General features: G+C 32.9%; 4 protein-coding genes across 6 annotated transcripts in view; 3 read left to right on the top strand and 1 right to left on the bottom strand.

Moving 5' to 3' along the window:
* The window catches only part of LOC125808008 (eukaryotic translation initiation factor 2 subunit beta), an 83,638-nt gene extending 61,914 nt beyond the window's left edge, over window positions 1–21,724 (top strand). For all 3 annotated transcript variants that reach the window (XM_049487771.1, XM_049487773.1, XM_049487772.1), the window contains exon 12: window positions 21,715–21,724. The gene's annotated coding sequence lies outside the window, so the exon portion shown is untranslated. The remainder of the gene's footprint in view (window positions 1–21,714) is intronic.
* LOC125808006 (scarecrow-like protein 14) lies at window positions 1,990–4,047 on the top strand. The gene has a single exon (XM_049487768.1). It carries the CDS (start codon window positions 1,990–1,992, stop codon window positions 4,000–4,002), a length of 2,013 nt encoding a protein of 670 aa, XP_049343725.1. The 3' UTR covers window positions 4,003–4,047.
* Window positions 10,686–21,180, top strand: LOC125808005 (B3 domain-containing transcription repressor VAL1-like). Its single transcript, XM_049487767.1, has 14 exons — window positions 10,686–10,828; window positions 10,928–11,060; window positions 12,162–12,243; window positions 12,344–12,460; window positions 16,399–17,009; window positions 17,101–17,197; window positions 17,335–17,509; window positions 17,683–17,759; window positions 17,850–17,927; window positions 18,050–18,274; window positions 18,390–18,439; window positions 18,702–18,815; window positions 19,223–19,290; window positions 20,193–21,180. The coding sequence occupies exons 2-14, from the start codon at window positions 10,948–10,950 to the stop codon at window positions 20,921–20,923; spliced, it is 2,538 nt and encodes an 845-aa protein (XP_049343724.1). The 5' UTR covers window positions 10,686–10,828; window positions 10,928–10,947; the 3' UTR covers window positions 20,924–21,180.
* A 2,132-nt stretch (window positions 21,725–23,856) lies between the features above and the next one.
* LOC125807970 (uncharacterized) lies at window positions 23,857–26,382 on the bottom strand. Its single transcript, XM_049487731.1, has 5 exons — window positions 25,653–26,382; window positions 24,899–25,335; window positions 24,255–24,442; window positions 24,103–24,169; window positions 23,857–24,021 (listed from the first exon to the last, which is right to left on the bottom strand). The coding sequence occupies exons 1-5, from the start codon at window positions 26,326–26,328 to the stop codon at window positions 23,983–23,985; spliced, it is 1,407 nt and encodes a 468-aa protein (XP_049343688.1). The 5' UTR covers window positions 26,329–26,382; the 3' UTR covers window positions 23,857–23,982.
* Between the last annotated feature and the right edge of the window lie 288 nt (window positions 26,383–26,670).

The following is a 26,670-nucleotide window of genomic DNA, read 5'->3' as shown; positions in this document are numbered from 1 at the left end:
TTGGCATTATAAGAATTCGTTTGATTTAAAATAAGTTATTCTATCATGTATAAGTAATAACTTACTCTATCACTATAATATAAATAATAAAATAAATAATGTAATAATTACCTGATACCTCCAATAAGATATCGAATAAAATAATTTTATATTTTATCTCAAAGTTTTTATATCTTATAAATCATATTAAACGAGTCTTTTAAGGAACCAGACAGGAAGTCACATGTTAAGGAACCAGATGGAGTGGCAACAATAATTGATTTCGAGATTTACAAAAATGTGTCAGCCATGTAGTCCTGTCCCTCCCCACCCAACCCTCTTTGCCCCTCGATTCACCTAAATCGTATTTCTTTGTTTACATCTATTTGATATGTTGTATTTGAATCGATCGAGGGTTATTTAAAAATAATTTTTTTTTCATAGAATAAAAATAATATATACATATATTTTATCTTCTACAAAATTAACTTATGAAGCTATACAAAATATATTATTATAACTTGAAATTATTATACAAAACATAAACTTTAAAATTCAAATTCGCATCGTTCTATAAATTAATAGTATTTGAATTACAGTCGGTTTCCTCTCATTTAGACTATTGTTCTTTTATATTTTGGAATTTCTCTTTTTCCCAAGGTGAGCCCCAGCTAGCTTGTTTACAAAATATATCATCAACTTTTATGAAGATCGACAAAAAAATAAAAGATAAAAAAATCATGTACTATTTCCCATGTATAGCTCATAACTTTGTAAGCTTTCGTCCGTTTCAAGTCTATTTATAAGCATGTATCAGCTAGCTTGTCTACACTATAAATTATAATGACATCTTAATTATATTTTCTTGATAAGTGTTTACAATTTATTATTTAAAGAAAAAAATATTTATGAGAAACAAAGTTTGACTAAAAATTAGCAAAAGTTATACTTGGAAATGATTCTAGCTAGGATAGATAATATGAGCTCATGAAAGAAGCAAATTTTTAAACGTTTAAATAAAATAAATAAAAAGAATACGCAAAAAAAAATACGATGCTCACATCAGGTGCGGGTAAGTTTCATCATGTTTAGAAGGTAAGAAAGACCTCATAAGTGCACCCTTTTGGAAACAAAATTTTTTTAGCTACAAAGTTGCCTAAATAAACCAAGATGCACAAAGACAAATAAAGTAAAGTATATTCTTACCAAGATAAAAGTTATTTCCTTTGTCTCAATTTATATGACACATTTTTTATTTTTCACCGATCACAAAAAAAAACACATTTTTTTATTCAATAAATATTTAATCACACTGTAAATGTGTACTCTTTTGTTTAAAAAAATTGATTTATCTTAACAATCATATAAAAAGATAGCAAAAGTGTTACCATATTTTTAAACTCTAAATTCATTAAATTACATCATATCATATAAATTGAATCGAACCGAACAAAGAAAGCATATAATCGACCAAGGGCAGAGACCCAAGTAGCAAAGAAAGGGAAAAAGCAATTTTATCATCCATATGATATACCAATTGTAAAGTCCCAAGTGCCAAATTAAAAAAAATTGTAGGAGAAAAAAGTTAACTTTATGACCCACTTTAAAGAATCAAAATATATAAAATTCCCGTACAACTCTTTGATGAACAACTGGAGTATATATTATTCTCTCTTATATAATACAGTAATAAAAAATATATAAGTACTACCTTTGTTCGATTTATATGATTCATTTTTCTTTTTAATTTTTTTTTAAAAAAATGATATATTTTTATATTAAATAACAATTTAATTTTAAAATGTTCAATCAAATAAATATCTGTTAGTTATTTTAAATTATAAGTTTAAAAAAAGTTTCTTTTTTAAAATTTGTATCAAATCAAAACTAACTCATATAAGATGACAGGTAGATTTAGTTAAAAGTAATATATATATATATATATATATATCTGTGTCTTCATCAAGAATCAACATCCACTTCACAATCCCTCAAAAAAATATTTTTTCTATGATGAATACTAGCTCCCATTTCCCAGGTGATCATAGATCATCTGATGGATTTGAATTCTGTCATCGCTTTGGTGGCGGTGGCGGTGGAGGAGGAGGAGGAGGAGTTAACGATGTTCTCTGTTTTTCGAGCAGACGATCATCGGAGGAGGAGGTTGTTATTGGAAGTGGTAGTGATCGTACAGTAGTCCAAGGAGATTACTTCGATGGAGTTTTTAAGTATATACATCAGATGCTTATGGAAGACCAAGAAGATTTGGAAAATAGGCCATGTATGTTTCAAGATTGCATAGCTCTCCAAGCAGCTGAAAAATCGTTTTATGATGCGTTGAATCCACCTCCAGTTCATCGCGATTTCATTGATGATAGTGGTAATCAATTTCAAGACGATTACTGCGATGCTGTGAATCAATTTGTTGAGACAACTTTCAATTCTGATTTAGATGCTGGCCAATGTTCCCTTTTTTATAATACTAATATCTGTCATGGTGTTGGTGATGGTATTAGTGTTGTCAATGGTGGTGCATCGAATACAATCAATTATCATCAAGTCAATGATGTTAATCAAGGTGGGATATCAAGTTCAGATGGAAACAAAAAGCATACTCGAGATGAAAATAATGACAGTTCAAAAGGGCGACAATCGAAGCAGTTAGCTAGTAATGGAACAGAGGAAACAGAGGATGGAAAAACAGAGGAGCACTACGATAAGGCACTTCTTTGTCCAGGCTTGAATCCTTCCTTCTATGAAAATCGATCAAAATCAGCAACAGCATCAGATAATGCAGCATGGGATAAACAAAAGAGCTCTCATATAAAGCAGTCTAAACGTGGAAGGCCTCGTGGGAGCAAAAAAGGTGTTAAGCCGAATGAAGTAGTAGATCTTACTAGTCTCCTAACGCGTTGCGCGGAGGCTGCAGCAAGCTACAACAGCAAAACATTCATAGAGGTTCTCAAGAAAATTAGGGAGCATTCATCTCCCTTTGGTGACCCTACTTCAAGGCTGGCCTATTGCTTTGCCAATGCCCTCGAAGCTCGTTTTGCTGGCGGAGATGCAACATTGATCACAAGTAAGAAAATATCAGCTGCAGATTTCTTAAAAGCTTATCAGGTCTACATCACTGCTTGTCCATTCAAGAGGATGTCAAACATATTCGCAAACAAGTCTATCGCGAAGCTAACAAGTGGATCATCGAGGATTCATATAATAGATTTTGGTATTCTATATGGATTTCAATGGCCTTGTATAATACACGGGATTTCCCTAAGGCCCGGGGGACCTCCAAAGCTTAAGATCACAGGAATCGATTTCCCTCAGCCAGGTTTTCGACCAGCTGAGAGAGTTGAGGAGACAGGACGACGTTTGAAGGACTATTGCAAGAGATTTGATGTTCCATTTGAGTATAAAGCAATAGCTAAGAAATGGGATGAGATTACACTGGAAGATTTGGACATTGACAGAGATGAAATCCTCGTGGTGAATTGTTTGTACAGGCTAAAGAATGTCCCTGATGAAACAGTAGTAACACACAACAACAAAAATCCAAGAGATGCTGTTCTCAACTTGATAAAGGAAATAAATCCTCATTATTTTGTCCATGGGATCGTTAACGCTATGTACAATGCATCTTTCTTTACTACAAGATTCCGAGAGGCTTTATTCCATTTCTCGTCCCAATTTGACATGTTTGAAGCCACGATGCCACGAGAAGATGAAGGAAGGATGACGTTTGAGCAGGAAGTATTCGGAAGAGATATAATGAACGTTATTGCTAGTGAAGGGGCGGAGAGAGTTGAGAGGCCGGAAAGTTACAAGAAATGGTCAATGAGGAATCAGATAGCGGGGTTTAGACAACTTCCATTGGATCAAGACATCGTCAAGGAAGTAAAAACCAAGGTGAAAATGTTCTATCACGCGGATTTTCTAGTGGATGAAGATAGCAATTGGATGTTGCAAGGCTGGAAAGGAAGAATCATGTATGCACTCTCAGTTTGGGAGCCTATTCATAAATAAAATCTTGCATTCATTTCTTGTAACAACATAAATCAATGGAAATTCAACAAATATATCGTCCTCTTTGACTTTCCAAATAGCAATAGTGTAACATAAACTGAAACTGACGAAATGCTAACTTACTGTGACCACATGGCCTTAAAACTCTGACATAAGCTTCGTACGACGTAAAATATATTACAAATAAGCATAGTTGCCCCATATTCTAAAATTAAAACAGATCAAACAGCGGAGAAAGAGAGGAAAAAACTGACTTTAAAACATAAACAATATGACCAACATCAGATCTGTAGCAGAGTATACTAACATGTAAGTCACGTAACAATTGTGTCACAAATAGAGAAACAACGAATTTTAACAAATACATATTTAACATATGGTAACAGTTAATCTGTCTTATTATTTTATTAGTTGTAAGTATATTTGTTTATGGACTTGGTTGACTTTCATTTAGACCTTCAAAACAATCCCAACTCCAAATAAATCAGTACAAGTTACTCTTTAATTCTAACAAAACATTAAGATAAAGAAAGTAAGTAGCAAAAAAGGTAGCAATATATGCATGATGATGAAAGAAAGTTAAAGAAAGATAATCCAAGGATTGTGGTGGGATTCATCCACACCTAACAAAGGTATGAGGTTCGATTCCTAGTAATTTTTTTTTTGATAAGGAGTGTTTTTGCTTAGGTTTTACTACGGTTCGAATTCGGATTAATCGAGACCCCAAAACACAAGTGGAAAAACCAAAAAGAAAACAAGGTATACTTATCATGATCTATGTACTGTTGAATAATAAGTGATTCACAAATTGGCTTGTTGTTACATTTAATTGCACGATTTGCTATTCAAATGGGCTAGTCTTTTATTTTTGTCCTTAGAAATCGAACTTTTATGTGGTGGGGTGTAATTTCTTTAAGGCTGCGGGACGTAACTTGTGAGATATACGATGCAAAAATATAAACTTATGTTCCGCAAAAAAAAAGTTATTTAGCTTGAGGGACAGATATTAAAGACGACACAGACTAGAGGAGAAAGTGCAAATGACAAAAGATGAAATAATTGTTCAGTGATATGGGCTCATCTTTTATCAGCCCATGAGCAAACCGAAGCCCACTATTCAGGGCCCGTTATTAGATCTTCTCTTACTTTTTGTGCCTTTTTATTTCTTTTTGGAAAAACAACATAAATGAGCCATAAAACTCAAAATAATTATATGTTCACACCCCAATTCAAAATAAGTCAAGAAATACTCATTCTCACAAAAAATATTACTTCCTCCGTTTAAAAAAGAATGATCTCCTTTCCTTTTTAGTCAGTTTCAAAAAGAATGACCTTTTTCTTTTTTTGGTAACATTTTAATTTCAGTTTTCCACGTGGCATGTTTAGGGCCACAAGATTAAAGGGCAATTTTATACATTTGATATAACTTTAATTTAGGATCACAAAATTTAAAAGTTTTCTTTATTTTCTTAAACTTCGTACCAAGTCAAACTAGATCATTCTTTTTGAAACGGAGGGAGTACATCCTATACCCCCTCTCTTATTCACTAAGGCTGACAATTTTCGCTTAACTGCTATTAAATGAGTATCATATATTGTATTGGTATTATTAAGGCTGATAATTTCGTTTACTTGATACTAAATCTATATATATACACTAATTTATCATCGCAAAATTAATTTTGGGATATATAATGTAATTATTCAGTGGGGTATGAATATAAAGAGTATATATTTGTAATTATTTTGTTTTTATGAATATTTGCTTAGTTTCCCTTTTTCCTTTTTCACCTTATATTACGTTTCTTCAAAGTTTGATTTATTTGTCATTTCTGAATATTGTTCAATATAGAATAATAAAAAATACAAATTATTTCATATTTTGTTTTTCCTAAATAAATGTCATGGTGTCGTTAACACATTGCGATCAACGAGATATATTTTACTTATTTTCCTAAAAATATATATGAGAATGTCCGGCAGCTTTTGTTTCATTTTTATTTTCATTTTCATTGTGAACTTTTAGTTTTGCAATTTTCCTGAAGTATTTGTTATTTCATCTTATTGACATTTGACACAAGGATTCTAGCTCAGGCAGAAAAAGATATTTGACACCTATTAAATATCTTATCTGACCAATATACTTTACAAAAGTTTTGGATAATTAAACAATTTTTTATTGTTGGGAAAATCTGTTCACTCTAATTTCCTAATTAATTAATTGGGAAAATTAACTATTTTTTTCTTTTCTTTTATTAGAAATTTTAATCATATAATTGTTGTATAATGCATTTTTAAAAAAATGGCAACGAAAGTCTCAAAGACGACTATCATATACTAGACGTATTGGAAACTTTCAGATGATTATAATTTTATTTTTGTTATTACTATTTACCGTGTGTCTAGTATTTATTGAGGTTCAACTAAATTTGAATTTACGCATTGCATGGCTTATTTCTAGAAGCGACACTTCGAACAAAAAAAATTCATTTTCAAATGTTTAACCTTAAAATCTCTAGTTAATATACCTTTAGTTATAAGATGGAGAAATCTCAATCATCTAATCATAATCCACATCGAAAAAGTCTTGTTTTATGTGTGCACAAAACAAACATGTTCAAGTTTCCCTAACCTAGCCCTGTTGGATAATATTTCACAATGGGATAAATAAGATCATTGCAACAAAAATATCTTTTAGCGACAATAAATATCCACATTAACAAAGAGTGTTAAAGCCTTTATCGACATTAGTTAATTGTTATTAGATCCAATGTCGCTAAAGACTTTATGGACATATATAAAAAATGCTAATTATTGCTAAAAATATATATTTAATGACAATTAGATTATTGTCATTAATTAATTACCGTTAAAGATTTTTTTTACGCAATTGATAGATAGTGAATAAGTAAATTATAAAGTAGGTGTAGAATTAGGAATTAGTTATCATGCCATGCACATGAATGACTTTTGGCAGGCTATTAAATTGTCTTTTTCCCTAGACTTATTATTTTGCCAAATCTATTACCAATACACCATACACATGCAAGCAAAACAAAAATAATAATAAGAATAATAATATTTCATGCATAGGAAATTCATCAAGCCTCATACTTGGATTTTACTAAACAAACAAACACATTCAATTTCGTAAATATGGAGAGCACTACTAGTCTTATTGTCCTATTGGCAATAAAACAGAAAATAATGGGACCAAATATTTATTTTCTTTCCCTAATTTACCAGGCTCTTAAGAAAAAAATTGAAACGAGGATAAGCATCATTTAAGGTATACCGACATATTACACGTGGCCAGCTACCTACAGTAAAAATAAATATTTAATTTTACTCGTTCAATTTAACAAATCAAAAGAATTAGAAAGGCTCGTTGGAATTGATCTCTATTAAGGAATTTAACATTAGATACAACATAAGCATCTGAAGTACTAAACGGAGTAAGTATTAGTTTGATTGTAATTAGAGCAGCAAACTCAATAATAATAGTCAAATCTAGAAAGATTAGTTTAGGATATATTATATACGAGTTACTATATATTAATCAATCTGAATTTAAATAAATTAAGTGAATTATATTTTTTATAGACTAATTTTATCGCGTCAATTATGTTTTACCAAATTTAGGAGAACCTATGGAAGGTAGACATGAAGACATGTTGGTGAATGAACATGTTGCAACATAATGTAACAATTGGGTGATATGTCATTCTCCTAAATAATCGTAACGTGCGTACCATGCATGATAAACCAAACCCTAGTAAATATAGATAAAATAAATGTTACTCCTATATAAACCTAGAAATTAACATGCATACATACCTACTATTGTTAATTATTTTTACAAATTAGTAAGCCATGCACCTTTCACAAAGATATATTATTATTTTATTTTTATGACAGCTATCAATTCTCGTTTCTACATTTATAATATATATTCTAACCTAATGAATTCAAAATTAGCTCTTTCATAGGCACTTGTTAGGTAAGTTATTAATTGAATCGAAATTCTTGATCAAATTCTTCATTATTATTCTAAATAATTGAGATAATTATCTAAAACTCGATCAAAACTAGTAGGTCAGCTGATCGATTATATTTGGAAGATTATTCCTAAAATCACCTTTCTTACGTTTTTTATTTATTAGGAGCTAAACTTATATTGGGCTCGGTTTTGTTATCTTTGTAACTTTGTTTCTATTATATATAATTAGTCCGACCCGGACCAAGTCCAGTTAGAGAAAAAGATCGTTGGGCTTTTGATTTTAATACTGAAAAGTTAAAATTTCATTGATGTTAAAATGTTTTTAAATATTTAAAATAATAGGTAAGTTATTATATTGAAATCGAAAGTGAATGAATATAAAAGTTCTAATTCGAGCGAAGTTCAAATGAGTAAAAAAAATTTGATCGAAATCTTCACTATTCTGAATAGATGGGTCAATTATTTAAACTTGTATCATCTATTGGATGGGCCAAACGACCAAACCATCGAGTTGGGCTAATATTTATTTTGCATAACCTTTTTATCAATTTGGGACGAATAAACATGAATAGTACTGTTATTGTAAGCTTTCCCATGACATGAAATAAACTTTTAATTTATATATGTTAAATCCCCAAAGCATATATACCTCACTCTTTAGTATAATTGAGAATATGTTCATATAGGCTTTTAATATATATGTTAATCCCTAAAGCAGACCTCACTCATTTAGTATAATTGAGATTATGTGCATATAGGCTGAGAAATAATAAAATTTCTATACAAAATATACTTTTGAGATTATTTACAAATAGTTTTAAAATATAAACATTGTGAACTTCCATTATTTTTACTAATTGTAGTTATATGATGACAAACTAAAATAATACATAATACGATCAAGTCAAAAACAATAACACAACAAACTAATAATTGACTAGTTAAAGATTCTTCAAAATATTTCAATAATTTTTTCTATGTTTGACTCATACAAATATATCTAAATTATTACTCCTCCTAGAATATAAACTTACTAGTAAACCTTAAATGCTATAAATAATCTCATGATATCTAAATGTATAAAAAAAAAAAAAAAAAAAAAAAAAAAACTTGCAAAGGGTTGACATTTAGGGTGCGTTTGGTAGGGAAGTAAACCATGAAAAATTCATGAATATATTTTCCTTGATGCCAATTTTAGTGTTAAATTAATTAATCAGTCAAAGTTAATATAACTATTCTTACAATTTTACTATCACATTATAATCAACATTCATACATAAATAGAAGGATTGAAATTATATACAAGAATAATTAAGATACAAATCTTTTTAGACTATGAATAAATTTTAATTTATTATATCATATATTAAATATTAAATATCGTAATATTAATTAATACTTATTAATTAAATTTATCTATAATTATCTTATACGTCAACGAATATGACACTAGTCAATTTTATTTCATGTCATGAATATTTTTGAAAAGATATCATGATTATCAGAATTGTTAATAATCAGTTTTTGTTTTAACTGACATGCACGCAGCTTGACTTATTTAGCTTAATACTAACACATTTTTTTTAAAAAATAATTAAAAAATAAAATAAAATTCATTATATGATATTTGTCCCTTTTCAATGTGTTAAACAAACACATTTTGATATTTAAAAATTCTTTTTAACTTTTAATTTTTCAATTTTATCTTTATAATAACATGCTTGATCTTTTAGCAATATAAATACCATAATAGTGAAAAAATTCGACACACTATATCATCATTATCTATAAACAGTCACAAAATGATCTCATATATGATCCCTACAAATTAAATCTAACAAAAACTCCTACAAAAATAATTTATGTTTTCATTTATAATCTCTTGATATTTTCATGAGTAGAGTTTGAAAAAAAGTATAGCATATACACATATCTTATTATCTTTATGATATAAAAAAACTATTTTTTTATAGACCCTCAATTTAAAATAAACGTAATCAAAAGCAAAATAAAAAGAAAAAATCGATATGAAAAATAACATAGTAGTTCTTAATGTAACTTTCCAAGAGTAAACTATAAATAATACTAACATTCACAATGAATTACAAAACCAAACTTTTCATAATTATATATAAAAATCTTTTCCACATTATATTATATCAGTAAAAATAACACTTTTTTTCCTAGATTCATTCATGTTGAAATTTACCTGACCTGGTAACTTTTTATTCAAAGTATAAAACAGTAAATCTTGACTTCTTTTAAAAAAGATATATTTGACGTCATAAATACCAAAAGGGGACATGGGAATTCACGAAACTATAGGGGTCAATCGTATCACTGTCCGAAAAAATTGACCAAAAGTAAATAAAATAATTTTAAAAAATAAAAACAAGAATTAATTTGTTTTAAATTTGTATGAAAAAAAAAAGGAAATTTTTCTGTAAAGTATAGAAGAAGACCTTGCGGTGGGTGTCTGTCTTCAAGTGTCGTGCATGCATTTTGTGTATCCATTTTATTTTTCTTCTTCATCTTCTTTGCTATGTAGACTCTCCATGCACACATTCAACTTTCTCTCTCTAAAAATCTGAAAAAAATCTCTTTTTTTTGTATTCTCTCTCTAAAATTCTTTGCAAAATTGAATCTTTATCTGCTCTGTTTTTCTATCTTCATCGGAAATCACCGACCACCACCGTTAATTTTTTATTTATTTTTTCTACAGTGTGTGTGTTTGACCCATTTTGATTCAGTTCAAGATTTTGTAAGTTATGTGCTCATGCTAAGGTTGATTTTTCATCTGGGTATTCGTTACATTTGATACTGAAGGTATTTTTTAAAGTTTTTTTTGATTATTTGATCTGGGTTTACTGTTTTCTTGATGGGTGTTTTAGGGTTTGTGTTGATTTAAAAGATTTGTTGTTAAAGGTTTGATTTTTAGGGAAAAAATGGGGTCAATGATTTGCATGAATGAGTTATGTCGTGCAACGACGTCGGTTGAGTGGAAGAAAGGATGGGGATTCAAATCCGGTGGATTTGCTAAGCTTTGCTACAACTGCGGGTAATTAATTTATCTTGTACTAAATTAATTGTAGCTTTTTTTGCTATATATCTGTGTTGATTTTCTGATGTAAAGGGTAGTCTGGGGATATGGGGTTTTTGTGGATCTCCCTGAAATAGAGGGGGGCAATTTATTTTTTCTTGTTGTAGAGAAATTTCTGTTTGTTGCATTATGGGATTGTTCCTAAATTTTGGGTTTTTAGTCAAATATCACATTTGTGGCATATTGGTTTCTCCTTCAAGAGTGAGTGCCCTCCACCTTTTGTTAGTGCATACTGTGATTACATATTACGCGTAATAGTTTGGTCTTCGATGTGTATTTCGTAAAGTATTGAAGTGTTAATTTGGAGGAAGGAGATGGAAGGTCAGAATTCAAAGGACCTTCATGTTTTCATTTTCTTATTTTCAAGCTTTTAACAAAAGAAAAATGAGTATTACTTGATGAATTAGTGGTCATTGGAAATAAAGATGAGATCTTTCAGTAGTTTTAGAAGAAAAATGAGTTTAACTTGATGATTTATTGGTCATTGGGAGTAAAGATGAGATCTTTCATTAGTTTTGGGCTTATATGTTTCCATGTTATATCTTAAAACACTAAGGCATTTATAGTTAGATGCAGCGAGTTCCAAGATAATAACTTGCGCAAAATAGTTTATCGTTTGAGGCAGTAGTACTTTCTTGCTCTGTTGTTTTTTGTTGGTCTTCCCATGTAAAATGGTATGTCAGCATCTTTGTCAACTGTTTGGTTGTTGATGACTTACTGTGGTTCTTTTTGGTTCTTGAAATCGGAAGTATAAATTGTTATAGTTGTTACCTTACGTTATAGAAAAAAAAATCATAGTATAAGTTCTTACAGTTGGAAATTCAACTTCTTTCTTAGAGCTCCCTTGTAAGACACTGTTGTTGTTCCGGACTCATATTGCTAATGTTAATTTTTTTTCTTTGCTCTTCTTTATATAAGTGTCACAAAGTAAGAGCCTTTTCATCAGTCTTGACTTATAGTTGACTCGTAATTTATATGGTATTTCTGCCTAGCTATTTATTAGTTAATTATGCAATCAGTAAACGAAAGTTATGATTTCTCCTCATTTTTTATCTGTAGATCTGCTTTTGAGAATTTAGTTTTCTGTGAAACATTCCACCCGGATGAATCTGGTTGGAGGGAATGCAGAACTTGTAGAAAGGTAGGTCACTGAATCTCATGTACTATATTTGCATGGTCAACTGTACTAGACTTGCATGGTCAACTAGTGTTTTTGATTCTATCTTCATTTGGTCTGGCAGCCTATACACTGTGGGTGCATTGCCTCAAAATATTTGTATGAGTACTTGGATTACGGAGGTGTTACATGTATAAAATGTGCACGTCATTTGGATGGTCATTCCATCAGGCCAATACAGGTATCCTTATTTTTAAAAAAAAAAATTGTTTATTCATTTTTGTAGTAATTGCCATGATTTCTTCACTTCCGTTATTTCTTTTTTATATGTTTTCCCTTGAGCCGAGGGTCTATCGGAAATAACCTCTCTACCAGTCTACCTCCCAAGGTAGAGGTAGGGTTTGCATAGAGTGTATGCAGTTAGTTGTGAAGTGAACCTAAAACCTCAGTATCGTGTCTTCTGCCTCTCTCCCCCTATTCTGGATTAATGAGACTAATTTATATGCTTAGCACCATATTCATTGTCATCATTGTACTTGGATAGCTAATGCTTAACAGTAACTTGGTCAAGTATACCATATATTAACGTTGTCTCATAAACTCTGTTAACTTCTATATTGTTATCTGGTTCTTCATTAGATCTCATGAGTAATTTTAAGTTGCATATTCTCTGCTAGTGAAGTAGGAAGGTTTGCTGCTTCTGTTTAACCCTATAATGTTGCTGCTTCTATAGTAAACTAAAGGATGGTTGTAGGTCGCTGCATCGGTGTGGGAGAACACTAAAGTAGAACCAAGGATGTGCCGGAGTCACATCCAAAAGTATAAACCTAATTGTAGAGATTCGCAGGTTGTATTATGAGTTCATGAAGTCCAACATGGCTTTAGAATTATGTAGAAAAGCCTTGTTGTTCCAAAATGAAAGCAAAACAATCCTTGTAAGTACAAAAGGGCAGATTAATCCGTTGGATCTTTTTATGTAAATTTGGTTACCAGCCAGCGTTTTGTGCTGATGAATATGCTGTTAACATCCTTAAAAAAATAATTTTAACTTTAGAGTAGTAGATCCTTGTTGTCTTAAAGGAGTATTATGTATAGGATGGACTTTATGGAAACAAAGAAATTGGAGATGTTTTGAAGGGGCCTTCTCTAGAAAGCCAAATGCTTCCACACCATAGTTTTCGCTTAAATTAGAAAATGTAAATGACTTAGAAGATTTTACAACTTCTTTGTGCTCTCTAAAATTTTTAGTATTATAAGCATCTTAGTGCAATTTATTTTATGAATAAAATAAATACGCTTATGGAGAAGGAGGAACAGTGAATTTCTCTCCAATACTTTTTACTGCAACAACTCAATATGAGGATGTTTGAACACGAAATAAGCTGATAACCTCACTTTTAGGGAGATGAACCTAAAATAGCTTGAAGTCCTTGAGCTTTGTGAAATGGTTATGCCTCATTCACATGTTTTGCTCTATTTATTTTACTTTATTGCATTTGATTAGTTTAGGGAATAAAAAAAGAAAAATTATATGAGAACTTTAGAGCATGTAAAGACAATAACTCAAATGAGTAAAATGAAGTAGTTTGTCAAAAATACTCCATCCCAATACGAATACATACTTTGACTTGTATAGATAATAAGATAAAATGTTTAAGATTATTATACCATGATTAATAAAGAAGCGTTTATAATAATAATTTGGAATGTAAAAATTGAATAGTGGTTACAAAGATGTGAAATAATAAATTATAGTGGTAGTTTTTTACTCCTTTTAATTTAGGTGACACCATTTGGTTGGATAAGCAGTTTAAGATATCATTTGACTTGTATATTTTACAAATTAGTAATGTAAGAACAACTTAACCTAATAGTTGAAAGAAATAGATTAAGAGAGAAAAATTCACGTCTCATAAATTTGATAGGTGAATAGATTTGAATTTTAAGAACTTGTGAAAATTGTATAAAATAATATTTATTAGTGGAATGGTATGAAATATTTTCGAATGCACCAAAATGGAAGGGATGTAATAAAAATTGGGATAGGATTACTAATTTAAATTATTAAAGGAAGAATACTTTTCATCCATGGAAAGACGTCAAACTTATTGGAATGGATAAAAAATTAAATTGGTGATTGTTGTTGGTTACTTGGTTTTAAGGTTCATCGCATTAAAGAAATGGTATTGAAAATCTAGAATTGTTCATTTACACATTAAAATTTTGGATGAAAAAAGATTTTGTTAAAGGAAATGGTCAAGAAAATTGTAAATAGAAAAAGGTACATGGGTCAAGATATTTGTATAGTTATAAAACATATGTACATACTCTCCTTTATTTATTTCTGTTTCTCTAATCAATCAATAAATCAACCTCTTTTTATATAAACTTCGTTGTGTTTTATTGACGTTTAGTATCATATGCACATATTAACTTGTCAAATTTATTTTTTGCTCTCTTGGCAAGCTTACTTTGTAATTGACATAAATTCTCTATTTTTAGTTGTCATGTACTAAAAAAAATTATTTTACTCATGATCGTTCACTTCTAGTTATAATAATTAGGTTCAGTCTGTGTAGAGATGTGTATGTAGTAAGAGGTAGAGAATCTCAAGTTATTGAATTATTGGAATAATACTTGCAAATAGAGCAAAGCAGATAGTGCGATTATATATTCCACTATAGAGCGATCCAACTACCGTCAAACTTCTCTATAGCAACCATCCTTTGACCTCTATACCAACATTTCACTATAATGGCCAAGATTGTTTTGGAATCGATTTTTCATGTTACATTATGTATTTTCTATAACAACACTTCACTATAGAAACAAAGAGATATCGAGGCAAACAACACCATTATAGAGAGGTTTGTAGTTGGAAATGAAGCGTTAGTAGTATTAGTAGTTGTTTAATTTAAAGATGTGCGGATATAGTTAAAACAACAGGGTCAAAATTAGCTCTCCATTAATGGGAGAAGAGTGAAGCCAAAGGCAGTTTACTTTCATGCTGATAACCATCAATGGTGAAAATTCAGACGGCCACTGCATAATATTACTTTCAAAACTTCACATAGTAATTCTGCAAATTGAGACAGCTTTTGCACTTAAGATAAATCGTCCTATGTATCTTGTGTCTGTATTGTGTCAATGCAAGTGTCATTTCCTTGCAACACAGACACAACAGGCTGCTCTCTTTTTTCTTTTTTTCTTTTTTTCTTTTTTTCTTTTTTGTCTGTGCTTTAATATTTGATTATTTGATATTCAGACGTTCACTTGTCGTACTTGATATATGCTCTTTCTGGCAAGCTTACTTGGTATATTTGAGTACAATGTCTTATCTTACTTGTCATATTTTAAGAAAACTTTCTAAATAATATTTTAAAGATATGGGTAAGTATCTAAAAATGCAGGGTCAAAATAATTTGTCTCCATTAGGGGAGAAGAGTAAGGTTAATCGCAGTGTGGTTCCATGCTGGAGTACTAAGTAACCATCCAGAGTGAAAATTGTAACTGCCACCTTAGTATATCACTTTCTACCCTTCACATATTAATTCGGCAAATTGATGCAGCTTTTTCACTTAGAGCAAACATTCTATGTTTTTTTTTTTTTTTTTTTTTTTTTTTTTTACCGTGGTTTCCGGGCGTCGCTTTGCGAACCCGACTAGCTGTACCCACCGGGTCCCGCTGTTTCAAGGCGGGTCCACCACGGTTAGTTCCACGGGGCCCTGGAGACGCGGCCGGTTTGTAATGCCTCCAGTGGCCCTGCTGGGGCTCGAACCGGCGACTTGAAGGACTTTGTCCCAGGCCTTTACCAGCTGAGCTACCCCTCAGGGTTAGCAAACATTCTATGTGTTTTGGTTTTCTGGTGTTATTATAACTATATATCTGGCGTCTATATTGTTCCCATGCAACATTGAAAGACAATCCCACCGGAAAGCCAAAACCTAATCCTTGAAAGAAACAAACAAATTCAAGATATTGACAAATGAATTTTGTCTCTTTCTTTTATTTCACTTATCTAATTGGAGTTCGTTTTACGTGTGCTTTGAATGTGTAGGCCCACTTCATGTGGTCTGTTACTAATTGTTGCATTCCTTGAAAGTATTCTCTTTGACAAATTTAGCTGATGGTCAGTTGATGTAATTTGAGTCTTAAATCATCTTATAAATGCTTTTGCAGATACCTGGTGATGATTTTCCTAATGGCACCTTGGGATCTAAGAGTGCACAGCCACTGGGCGTTGAGAATAAAATAGATGAGAATGACTTTGAACGAAGAAGGCTTATGCAGACCAATGAGCCTGGTCAACTCTTTCAAACGCAGAGGAATGACAAGAAACAAGATACAATGCTTCCTATTGGTAATGTTGGCACATGCTTTTCGAATTTGAATCAGCAGAACATTGGAGCTTCTCTCTTTGGCAAACCCGATAATGAGAGACCAAGTCAAGGTGTTAAAGATATGTATGAATCGATCAATCAGCCGTCTCTAAATTTCTGTTTAAGTACTCCAATTGGTACTTCAAGTTCAGGACAGCCTTTTCTTGGTGGAGATGTTGAAGGAAGGGAACAAAGCAAAACTTCTCCCTTCCAACAGGGCCAAAGGGCACGCCATATATTGCCCAAGCCCCCCAAACCTAGCCCCACCTCAGGTTCTGAATCAGTCAAAGGAATGGCTTCACAAGCACGGATTGCAAGGCCACCTGCTGAAGGGCGTGGTGGACGCAGTCAGTTACTGCCTCGATACTGGCCTCGGATTACAGACCAGGAGTTGGAGAAATTAGCTGGAGAGTATCCTTGACAACGTATTATTTTTGGTTGCTGTTAGTTGTCTTTGAGTTGTGTATCACTCTTATTTTGTTTACTTTAACTGGAATTTCAGCTTAAAGTCTACTATTGTACCACTGTTTGAGAAGGTCCTAAGTGCCAGTGATGCTGGACGAATAGGCCGTCTGGTTCTTCCCAAAGCATGTGCTGAAGTAATAGTTACTTCTTCAGATTTTTATCTACTTTGTGAAGTTTAGACAATATGATATCTTGCCTGTTATCTTTATGGCCTCGAATGGTTAGCTTGTGATGCACCTTTTCTGCTTAATCAATGCCAATTCCTTTGCAGGCATACTTCCCTCCAATTAACCAATCAGAGGGTCTACCTATAAGGATTCAGGATATTAAGGGTAAAGAGTGGACATTTCAATTCCGATTTTGGCCCAATAACAACAGCCGGATGTATGTTTTGGAGGGTGTTACCCCTTGTATACAGAATATGCAATTGCAAGCTGGTGATACTGGTAAATGTTCATGCTTTCATCTAATAAAAGAAATATTTTTCCATCTCTGGCAGAGTGGCTAGTTATCAGACTGTAGATACTGTCTTTCCTTCAGTTTGGTCATCAATTGATTCTGCATTTGATAGCGATTATGATTTTCAGATAGAAATACTAATTATGGTCTATTGTTGTAGTGATCTTCAGTCGAATAGATCCTGGAGGAAAGCTTGTTATGGGATTTCGGAAGGCAACAAACAATGTTGACATGCAGGTTATCTACAGAAACATTGTTCGCTATAGTTAGCGCTCTTTTCCTGATTAGTGAAGTGAGTTTATTTCCCTCTTTTTGTATGCAAAACAGGATCCTCAAACGCCTAACCTTCCCAGTGGCAATGGCTCTGGAGAAACTTCATTTTCTGGCATGGCTGATAACCTTCCGGTGAGTGTTTACTCTAGCCTTCTAGGTGTTTTTGCAAAGCAGGTATTGTCACATGCTTGCAGCAATTTGAATTTGCTCTTTCCCGTAATGCGAATTCTTTTTACCATCCAAAACATGAAAAGAATGGAGGCAGGACAAGTGATGATACTGTTAACCGGCAAGTGCCGATGTCAGAGAAGAAAAAGGCAAGAAACATTGGGTCCAAAAATAAGAGGCTTCTTATGCATGCTGATGATGCTATGGAACTTAGAATCACTTGGGAAGAAATACAAGAATTGCTACGGCCATCTCCAACTGCCAAGCCTAACATTGTTGTGGTTGAGGACTGTGAATTTGAGGAATATGAAGTAAGTGCAACCAAAATACGGAAACCACAAAAATTGTCTCTTTACTTCTAATGCTATATTGTTCGTTTTTCATATAGTCAATCAAGTTTAATTCTCTTTTTTTCTTCCTCAATAGGAAGCACCAGTCTTTGGAAAGAGGACAATATTTACTGCCCGATCTTCTGGGTAAGGGAAAAACTAAATGTACCGAGTGAAACTTATTTGTAGTTATCTATTATGTCAATGGATCAACTTGTGCAGACCAATGTTATCAAAAGCAAAAAGAGCAAAAAAGCTCTAAGATCTGTTGGTGCTTTGTTAATAATGTTCACCTTTGCCTTTGCTGGTCATATCAAAACTACACTTACGAGAAATGTTTGGTTGCTATCTGTCTGATATTTTGTTTTTGTTGGATTTCAATGCTGATTTCTGTTGTACCGTTGCACAGGGATCAGGAGCAATGGGCTCAATGTGACAGCTGTGCTAAATGGCGTAGATTGCCTTTTCACGTTCTCCTTCCTGCAAAGTGGACTTGTTCTGACAATATTTGGGACTCAAGAAGGTCTATATCTGGTTCCATTGATCTCCCACTTCGGATTCACTTTTGAGACTAGACTAGTTATATCATTTTCATTTTTTAAGATATCACATAGCTAAAAGAAAAAGAAAATTTGCTTTTTACCCATGTAGTGGTCTCTCTCTTGATAGGTAAACCATAAACATGGGTGTAATTCCGCTCTACCAAATTTAGTTGCTTCTTACTATGATATTGGTAGTCTGTACAAACTGAAGATATGTTTGTGTTAGATGAATGAATCGTGTTTTTCAGATGCATTTGCTTTGTTTCATGTGGTGTCTCTGTGTTTTATGGGAATTGGCCTATACAAATTGTGTGCTATTTCATATATTAAATAGATACTCTCTGAAGAATGACCGTTTCTTACCCTTTTTCTGCAAACTTTATTACAGATGCTCTTGTGCTATTCCTGATGATATTAGTCCGAGGGAACTGGAAGCTCTCCTTAGAGTTGGCAAGGGTATTGGATATCTTTTCTCATTATTTAACAGAAATCTTCCCTCCTATTTTTTTTACCTGCTGATTCTTTGTTAATGACACACAATCTTCACAAGGATATGATCAAGAAGTAGTAAGGAAATATATATATATAAATATATATGGGCAAGAATGACAACGTGTGATTTAAATGGGTTTATTGCTGGTAGAAGATTTGAATGTGCTTTTGAGTAACAGCTTTTAAAAGGTTTCGTCGCTAAAAGGTCACTTTTCACAAGGAATAAATAGTTCTATGTACAAGCTTCAAGTTGAACCATCAAATTCTGTGCATTTTGTAAATGCAAGTAATGCAAGTTTAAGGACTCACTTTTCCGTTTACTTGCATTTACAAAATACACCTTTCTGTTAGGAATTGATGGTTCATCTTGAAGGTTTAAGGTTTATTTTTAAAAAACATTTCAAAAAAGTGAGACTAAGGAATTTCTGCTAAACAGACTTTTCTCCTGATTCTAGGAAATCGACTTTTCATTTATATCTTGATGTTCATCTGCTCAAAGCACTACACTTTAGGAAATCTGTTTCACTATGGTTGGTGGGGAAGCTTTCTTTTTGGTTTTCTTTTTTTTTTTATCTGTGATATTTTAATTGCGCAATCCATATCTCACGCCCCCTAACATCCTAAAGAGCTGCCAAATAAAATGTGTTACATTGATGTTCCTTCGGGATTCCAGCAAGTTCGAGAGCTTCTTTGTTGCCACCCAGTTTATGAAGGGCTTTATGATGAATGTGTCAAATTAGTTTAAAAAAATAGTAGATGCATTATAATTCTTGTATGAAACACTTTATAAATTGAAACATATGAATTATGCTTACCTTTGTTTAGATAATCTAAGTCAACTCACTATGAGTGTCTCCTCATTCCAGACCCTAAGAGGCGAAAACTTGTAGAAAACAATGAAGATTTAGAGTCTTCTGGCCTAGATGCCTTGGCAACAGTTGCTGCTAGCGACATGGGAGATAGCATTGGCGACATGGGAGAGCCTTCAGTTGGAGCCACAACAAAACATCCTCGGCATCGCCCTGGTTGCAGTTGCATTGTGTGCATTCAGCCTCCAAGTGGGAAGGGCAAGCACCATCCCACGTGTAAGTGCAATGTCTGTTTGACTGTGAAACGTCGTTTTAAAACACTCATGTTGCGTAAGAAGAAAAAGCAATCAGAAAGAGAAGCAGAACTTGCACAGGCAAAAGATCAGGTCCCTCCTAAAGATGAACCAGAAACAGATGGGATGACGAGTGGAATAGAGTTGCTTCAAATGAATCATTCCGAGAACGAACACATGAATCACTCTGACAATGAGAGGAATTCAAACGGGGATCAAGTGGAGGAGTTCGGACCTGGGAAGGGACAGTTGGACCTGAACTGCCATCCGAACCGTGATGATGACATGCTAGCTGAGGCCACTGCTGGAATGAGCATGACCTCCCTTGTTAATGCTACCAACCTTCCCCTGGAGTATCTAACGCAGAACAGGCTCGAGAGCTTGGGCAACTCTTTACTGTCACAAGCTGCCAGTGAGAGTGAAGGGCACCATCCTGATAACGGATTCGTGAAAACTGCAGATGTTGAACCAGGGGGTAAAGGTGCCGAAGCGTAAATTAAGTCCCTACCTTTGGTTTGGTAATTTCTTTTGTGTTTTTTCCAGTTATATGAGCCTTTTGTTAAGATATATAGTGTTGTTCACAACCTCATTGTTGAGGTGTTATACATACTCACAGTTGAAGGAGTCTGTTGTGTCTTAAATTCCTTCACTTTTTGTGGGTTCTCATACATACCTTCTGCTGGAAAATGTACTTTGTTCTTTTACCTAATGTGTACTACTGTACTCTATCAAGGAAAAACTACCAAAGTTCAGGGAAGTTTGTGACATCATTTGATTCTTTTTAGGTTGCACCATTATTTTATCTTTTGATTTGGCGGATCCAAAATTTGAAGTTTATGGCCTCTAATTATAGGGGTGTGCAAAATTTGGTTTAACCGATAAATTGAACAGAGAAAAACACCATTGGTTTAATGTTTTTGTAATTTTTTTATTGGGCTATTGGTTCGATTTTCGATTTTATGATTTTGGTTGATCATTCGATAAGATTATATTAAAATTACTATTTTATTCCTAATTATATAACAATGATTTTTACATTGTACCAACTTTATTTCCTAAATTTCAGTATTACTTTTGACCATGGCAACTCAAACTGGTCTTTCTATTCCGTTATCTTCTCTCTTCACGACACTAATTAGTATTACCTTTTCTCTTTCCAATTTTAGATTTGATTGTGACAGACATACAAGTTAGTGTTATTATCGCAATTTATTGTGCGTGTCTTTGAGAACAAATTCGAACAATATGTCTTACACTTGTATTCTTGCTACTATTTCTATTTTGTGAATATCTTGTATACAAAATCCTGCTACTATTTCTATTTTATGAATATATTGTATACATGATTATATGAGCATTGTATTATTGATTATCGATCAAACCATTAAGGATAAAAAATCACTTAATTGAAAATCAATAATAAATATCTTAGTGGTTTGATAATCAGGTTAACGTGTTCACAAATAAAAAATTGACAAATCGTATATAAAATTGGACCAAATCCGTTGATACACACCTCTTGCTCTAAATAGTATTTCTTATGTTTCAATTTATGTGACACATTTTTCTTTTTTAAGTCCGTGCAAAAATGTTACCTTTTTATAATCATATTTAACTTTTAAATTTCTCATTTATCCTGATAAAACGATTTATAGTCACATTCACTCTCACACAAATGATCAAGGATTTATAGACCACAAATTTTAGAAGTCTTCCTTAGACTTTATGTCAAGTCAAATGGTGTTACACAAATTGAGACGGAGGAAGATTAATGCAATGAATTGCTTTGTCTTCAGTGTACCTTGGTTTCATTAGTCTCACTCGCTCGCTTGCTGGAATGTCTGAGACTAGATTGATAGAGCACATGGCATTTGCTCGTTAAGTTTCCGACTTACTTTCTCTCTTTTCTTGTAGTTGGCAATCTCAGTCAACCTAGTTCCGAGCCTTCTCTTCTACTCGATTTGCTTATTAGTGGCTTGAACAGGCGGGGAAAAGACGTTTAAAGCGGAGAGAAAACCTCTCTATACCAAATTCAGCAGTCTAAAGTAAAGAAGTGATTGATACTTCTTTTGTCTTAAATAATTTGTCATGTTTCTCTTTTACACGTTCCTTTAGAAAACATTAATTTGGAAGGTCTTTTCTGATTATTGTTTATTTCTTAAGCTATAAGCTCTCTTCATTAAATATTTACTCACTTGATCTACTACAATAAAAGAGACATTTAGTTGTAATAGGTCTTGCTATTAGCAACCGCAAAAACATTTAATAATAATTGAGTTAATACCATCGCTAAAGCGTTTAACGATATTTGTATTAAGTATTGATTATAAATACTTATATTTACTATTACCGTTAAATACAATTTAAAGGCGTTTATATTATTAGCACAAAATTCTTTATTTATTTTAGGGTGAGGTGTTTGTAATATTCTAGAGCAATTACTAATTTACTATCATAGAAATGAGAAAAAAATATTTAGTTGTCTTAAACTTCTAAAATGACAATTTGAGACAATTACTTTTAAAAATCACAACAGATAAATTGAGTGATCAACTCACTACATTATTATGAACGAATTGCAATAATAACCATTTTAGGAACCCTATTTGAAAAATACTAGCTGAAATTTACAAGGTCATTAAAGTTTGGCGGCTTCAAAATCAACTTCAGACAATAATTGAAACCCGTCAACATTATTGAGTAAGTTAATATCAATTACTAATATTTGAAAGATTTAATGACTAAAAAATGCATCTAAACTTTAACTTTTTGGCAAGTTTTATATCTCAACTATCCATTATTCTCTTTATCAGCCTAAACCATCACTCCTTTTGTATTAAAAAGCACCTCAATGTTGAATTGACCAAATATTTGTTCTCAATCAACAACAAAGCTTGTGATAGATGATAGTCACAATACATGTACAAATATTTGAAAGAGCTAATGGTAAAAAAAACACACAAGAACTATTACTTTTTCGCGGATTTCATACCTCAACTATCAATTGTTCTCTTTACCTACCTAAATTCTCACTTTTACAACACACAGTGATGGTAAGTACAAATGCGTGTAGGCCAACTACGCATTAATATGTGTATTAATACGAAGAGAGTTATAGATAGGTAAATAGAACAATAGAGAGTTGAGGTATGAAACTCGCCAAAAAAGGTGATACTTTTGTTGTGTTTTTTAACTATTAACTAACTCAATTTGAAATCTAAAAGGCATCTGGATTCATATTATCAGTTGAGCTTGAAATTTAGTAATTCACTTGTTTCACTGTCCTTTAGCTTGAAATTTGTGTCCACTGATTTAAATTAGTCACAAGGACCTAAAAAGGCAACTATTTCTAGAGTGTATATGAACATGCTCACAGCTTTCTCCAGAGAAACATGATATACAATAACATTCATCTGAAGTATTATGTATCTAACAAAATACACAGGGAGGAAGTTTGACATTTACATGATACAAAAAAAATATGCAAGGCCATACCTCTGCTTAAGAAAACAAAAGGCTCTCATACAAGAGTGAAATTTCTTCAAAATAAATACCTACGATATCATGTTTCTCCACTTGTCCTTCAAGTCGCACTGAACAAAATTGTTTAGACTTCATAAGTAGGAGTAATATACGACCAGTCTATAAATAGTAGTAGTATCAGAAACACTTACTGCTGTCCTCACTAAAAATATGTCATGATAAGTGTCTAAGATGACCTTCCAGTTTCCAGTACCATACCTACGAAAAAAAGGAAAACAATTAGAGCACTAAACCTTGTGTCGTTATTTCTTTGAAGTCAGAGGAAGTAAGAGATGCTCCATACTTCTGTACACCAGTTCTCAAAGTGTCTTCTTCCAACGAACTCCATTTCATGGGCTTTCTCCTCGTGGTGATCTTTTTAAATTCATACTTCTTCAGGGGAGAAACTTTCGTCGTCTTTGGTGTAGGTAATGTAACCCTATTCGCTTTACTTGGTGATTCTTCAGTTACCTCGTCTAAGAAATCATCCAACTGTATATAAAATTCAGCGTTTGTTTCCATTAGCACGCATAAATTACAAATTTGTTTCCCTCTATTTGGATATTTTTCTCAAATACAGTTTGGGTGCCTAGGACAATTTTTTTCAAACAAGAATATGCTTTAATGTTTGTGCTATAATATTCGTCTTGCAAAACCAAATCTAGAGCTAATATCTGATCTAACCTCTCTAATCTCTACTATACAAAGAATCATTTCGTTACTTGGCATGGGAAAAAGTTTTGCACATTTAGTCACAAAAAATCCTTTAGTCACTAGGCTAGTAAAGCTTTGAGGATAAACAAATACTATCTTGCATTGAAGACTTCAAGTTACTACACATTCAAGAGCATACTAAAGAGCATTGTGCATCAATACATGCCAAGAAGCAGCATTTGGCCGTGTATTTTTTAAGCAGGTGGAGAAAAAAATCTTTTTTGATGCATATACCTCAAGTGGATTGGCAGCACTGTTTTGGTTCACTCGGTCTGGCTTGGATGCAGCATTATCATGACAATTATGCTGCGCCTCACATTTCTCCCCACTAGCTTGAACCATTCTGCTACTGGAGGCCATTGGAGGAGGGGCTCTGTCACTGCTATTCTCAGCAGGCTGATGACCCATATTATCCCTTGCCAAAGAAAGAGTCTCAGCAAAACGTAGTGCATCAGGTAGAGGATCCTTTACCATAGCACGCAGCTCCAATGAACTCAATTTAAGTGCTTTCTCTGCTTTCTGTATTTCAGCTGAAGGCGGTAAACCATCCTGACCACCTCCACCAGACGCCTCAAGTTCTGACTCAATAGAATCACTGATCCTGACACCTCCTCTGGTGCGTTTGAAAGCAACATGCTTCTTCCTGCGCAATGCACTTCCTTTGGACACTTCTGCAAGCAGAAAAACAATCATCTAGACATAAACTTATGAAATTTATATGAGTTCAGCAAGCAAAATGTCAAAAAGTAATCTTTTACCCCTTAACAAGGATAAACTGATATTGGTATTACTAGGAAATGTCAAAAGTACTCCCTTTATATCTAATCAAGGGTGACCATATAAACTACAGAAAAAAGCACATAATTCAACATTTAACAGCAACATACAGAATTTGATCATCATTCATTGAACTGGAGCAATAAGCAGATAATAGGTACAAAATTATCATCCAAATTTGATCATATCATAGAGTTTAATAACACATTACCTCTGTAATTTTCCCAGCAAGCTCCTTCTTTGTTCACCTCTCCAAAAAGTGCCTTCATTGTCTCATCAGACTGGTAAGTTTCCGCCACAACATCAAGAAAAGGAGACCCCATTCTCTCTTTAGCTTCTCTAACAAAAAACTTAACCGACTCAACAGCAACTATGCCTTTACTCTTCCTTATCACATTGTAAGAACACTTATCATCCCATAGAGCCGCCTCTATTTCATCCCTCCAATTCCATAACTCTTCCGATACAAACCCTACATTCTCCATTTTCTCCATTAAATTGATTCTCCGTTTCCATATCCTCCTTACTGCGTCAAAATACTTACCTTTATCACCTCCTGTCCCTTCACTATTCAAAAACTTCACCGTACACTCCACTGCCACCGCACAATACGCGGCTTTCATAACCTCTGAAGCTTCAATCCCGTCTTGATGATTTAGTTCCTCAATCAGTTCGAGAAATTCAAGGATTTTTTCATTAACTGAACCGTTAGAAATCTCAGATTCGATTTTTCGAATAAGCAGCGCCTTTTTTAAATTCGGCTTGTCGTTTGAGAGTGGAAGAACGTGAATGAGGCCGTTAAGAATGCCGTCGTCGAGCGGTTGCCGGAGGATGAATTCGAGAATCCAATGAGAAATATCAGTGTCGATATCCATTCGTAAAAGCATGAAATGGAACCCTAAAAACCCAAAATCCTTCGTAGGGTTCCTTAAAATATCAATTTTGTCCGGTCGGGTTAGGTCAGGTGATCCTCGATTTCTTCGCCGGTTGCATAAAAGCTCCGAACAAAATACTCCGGCGATGCTCCGATTATATAAATCCTTCGTTTGAATCAATTTTCAAATAGAAGGGTTAAGTCCTGACTATGCTGTTTCGTAATTTGTGCCAAATAAAAAAAATTACTTTACACTTAGTTCCTAAATTAAAAATTATAGTATTAAATATATTTGATTTTCTGTATAGGAACAGTAAAGTAATAGAAGAATAAAAGAACATTTAGATCTTCTCAT

Source organism: Solanum verrucosum, unplaced genomic scaffold, assembly GCF_900185275.1.
Source record: "Solanum verrucosum unplaced genomic scaffold, falcon-dt-bn FXZP01000183.1, whole genome shotgun sequence".
NCBI classification, from domain to species: domain Eukaryota; kingdom Viridiplantae; phylum Streptophyta; class Magnoliopsida; order Solanales; family Solanaceae; genus Solanum; species Solanum verrucosum.
The sequence above is the reverse complement of the archived record's forward strand: the minus strand, read 5'-3'. Positions and strand labels throughout refer to the sequence as shown.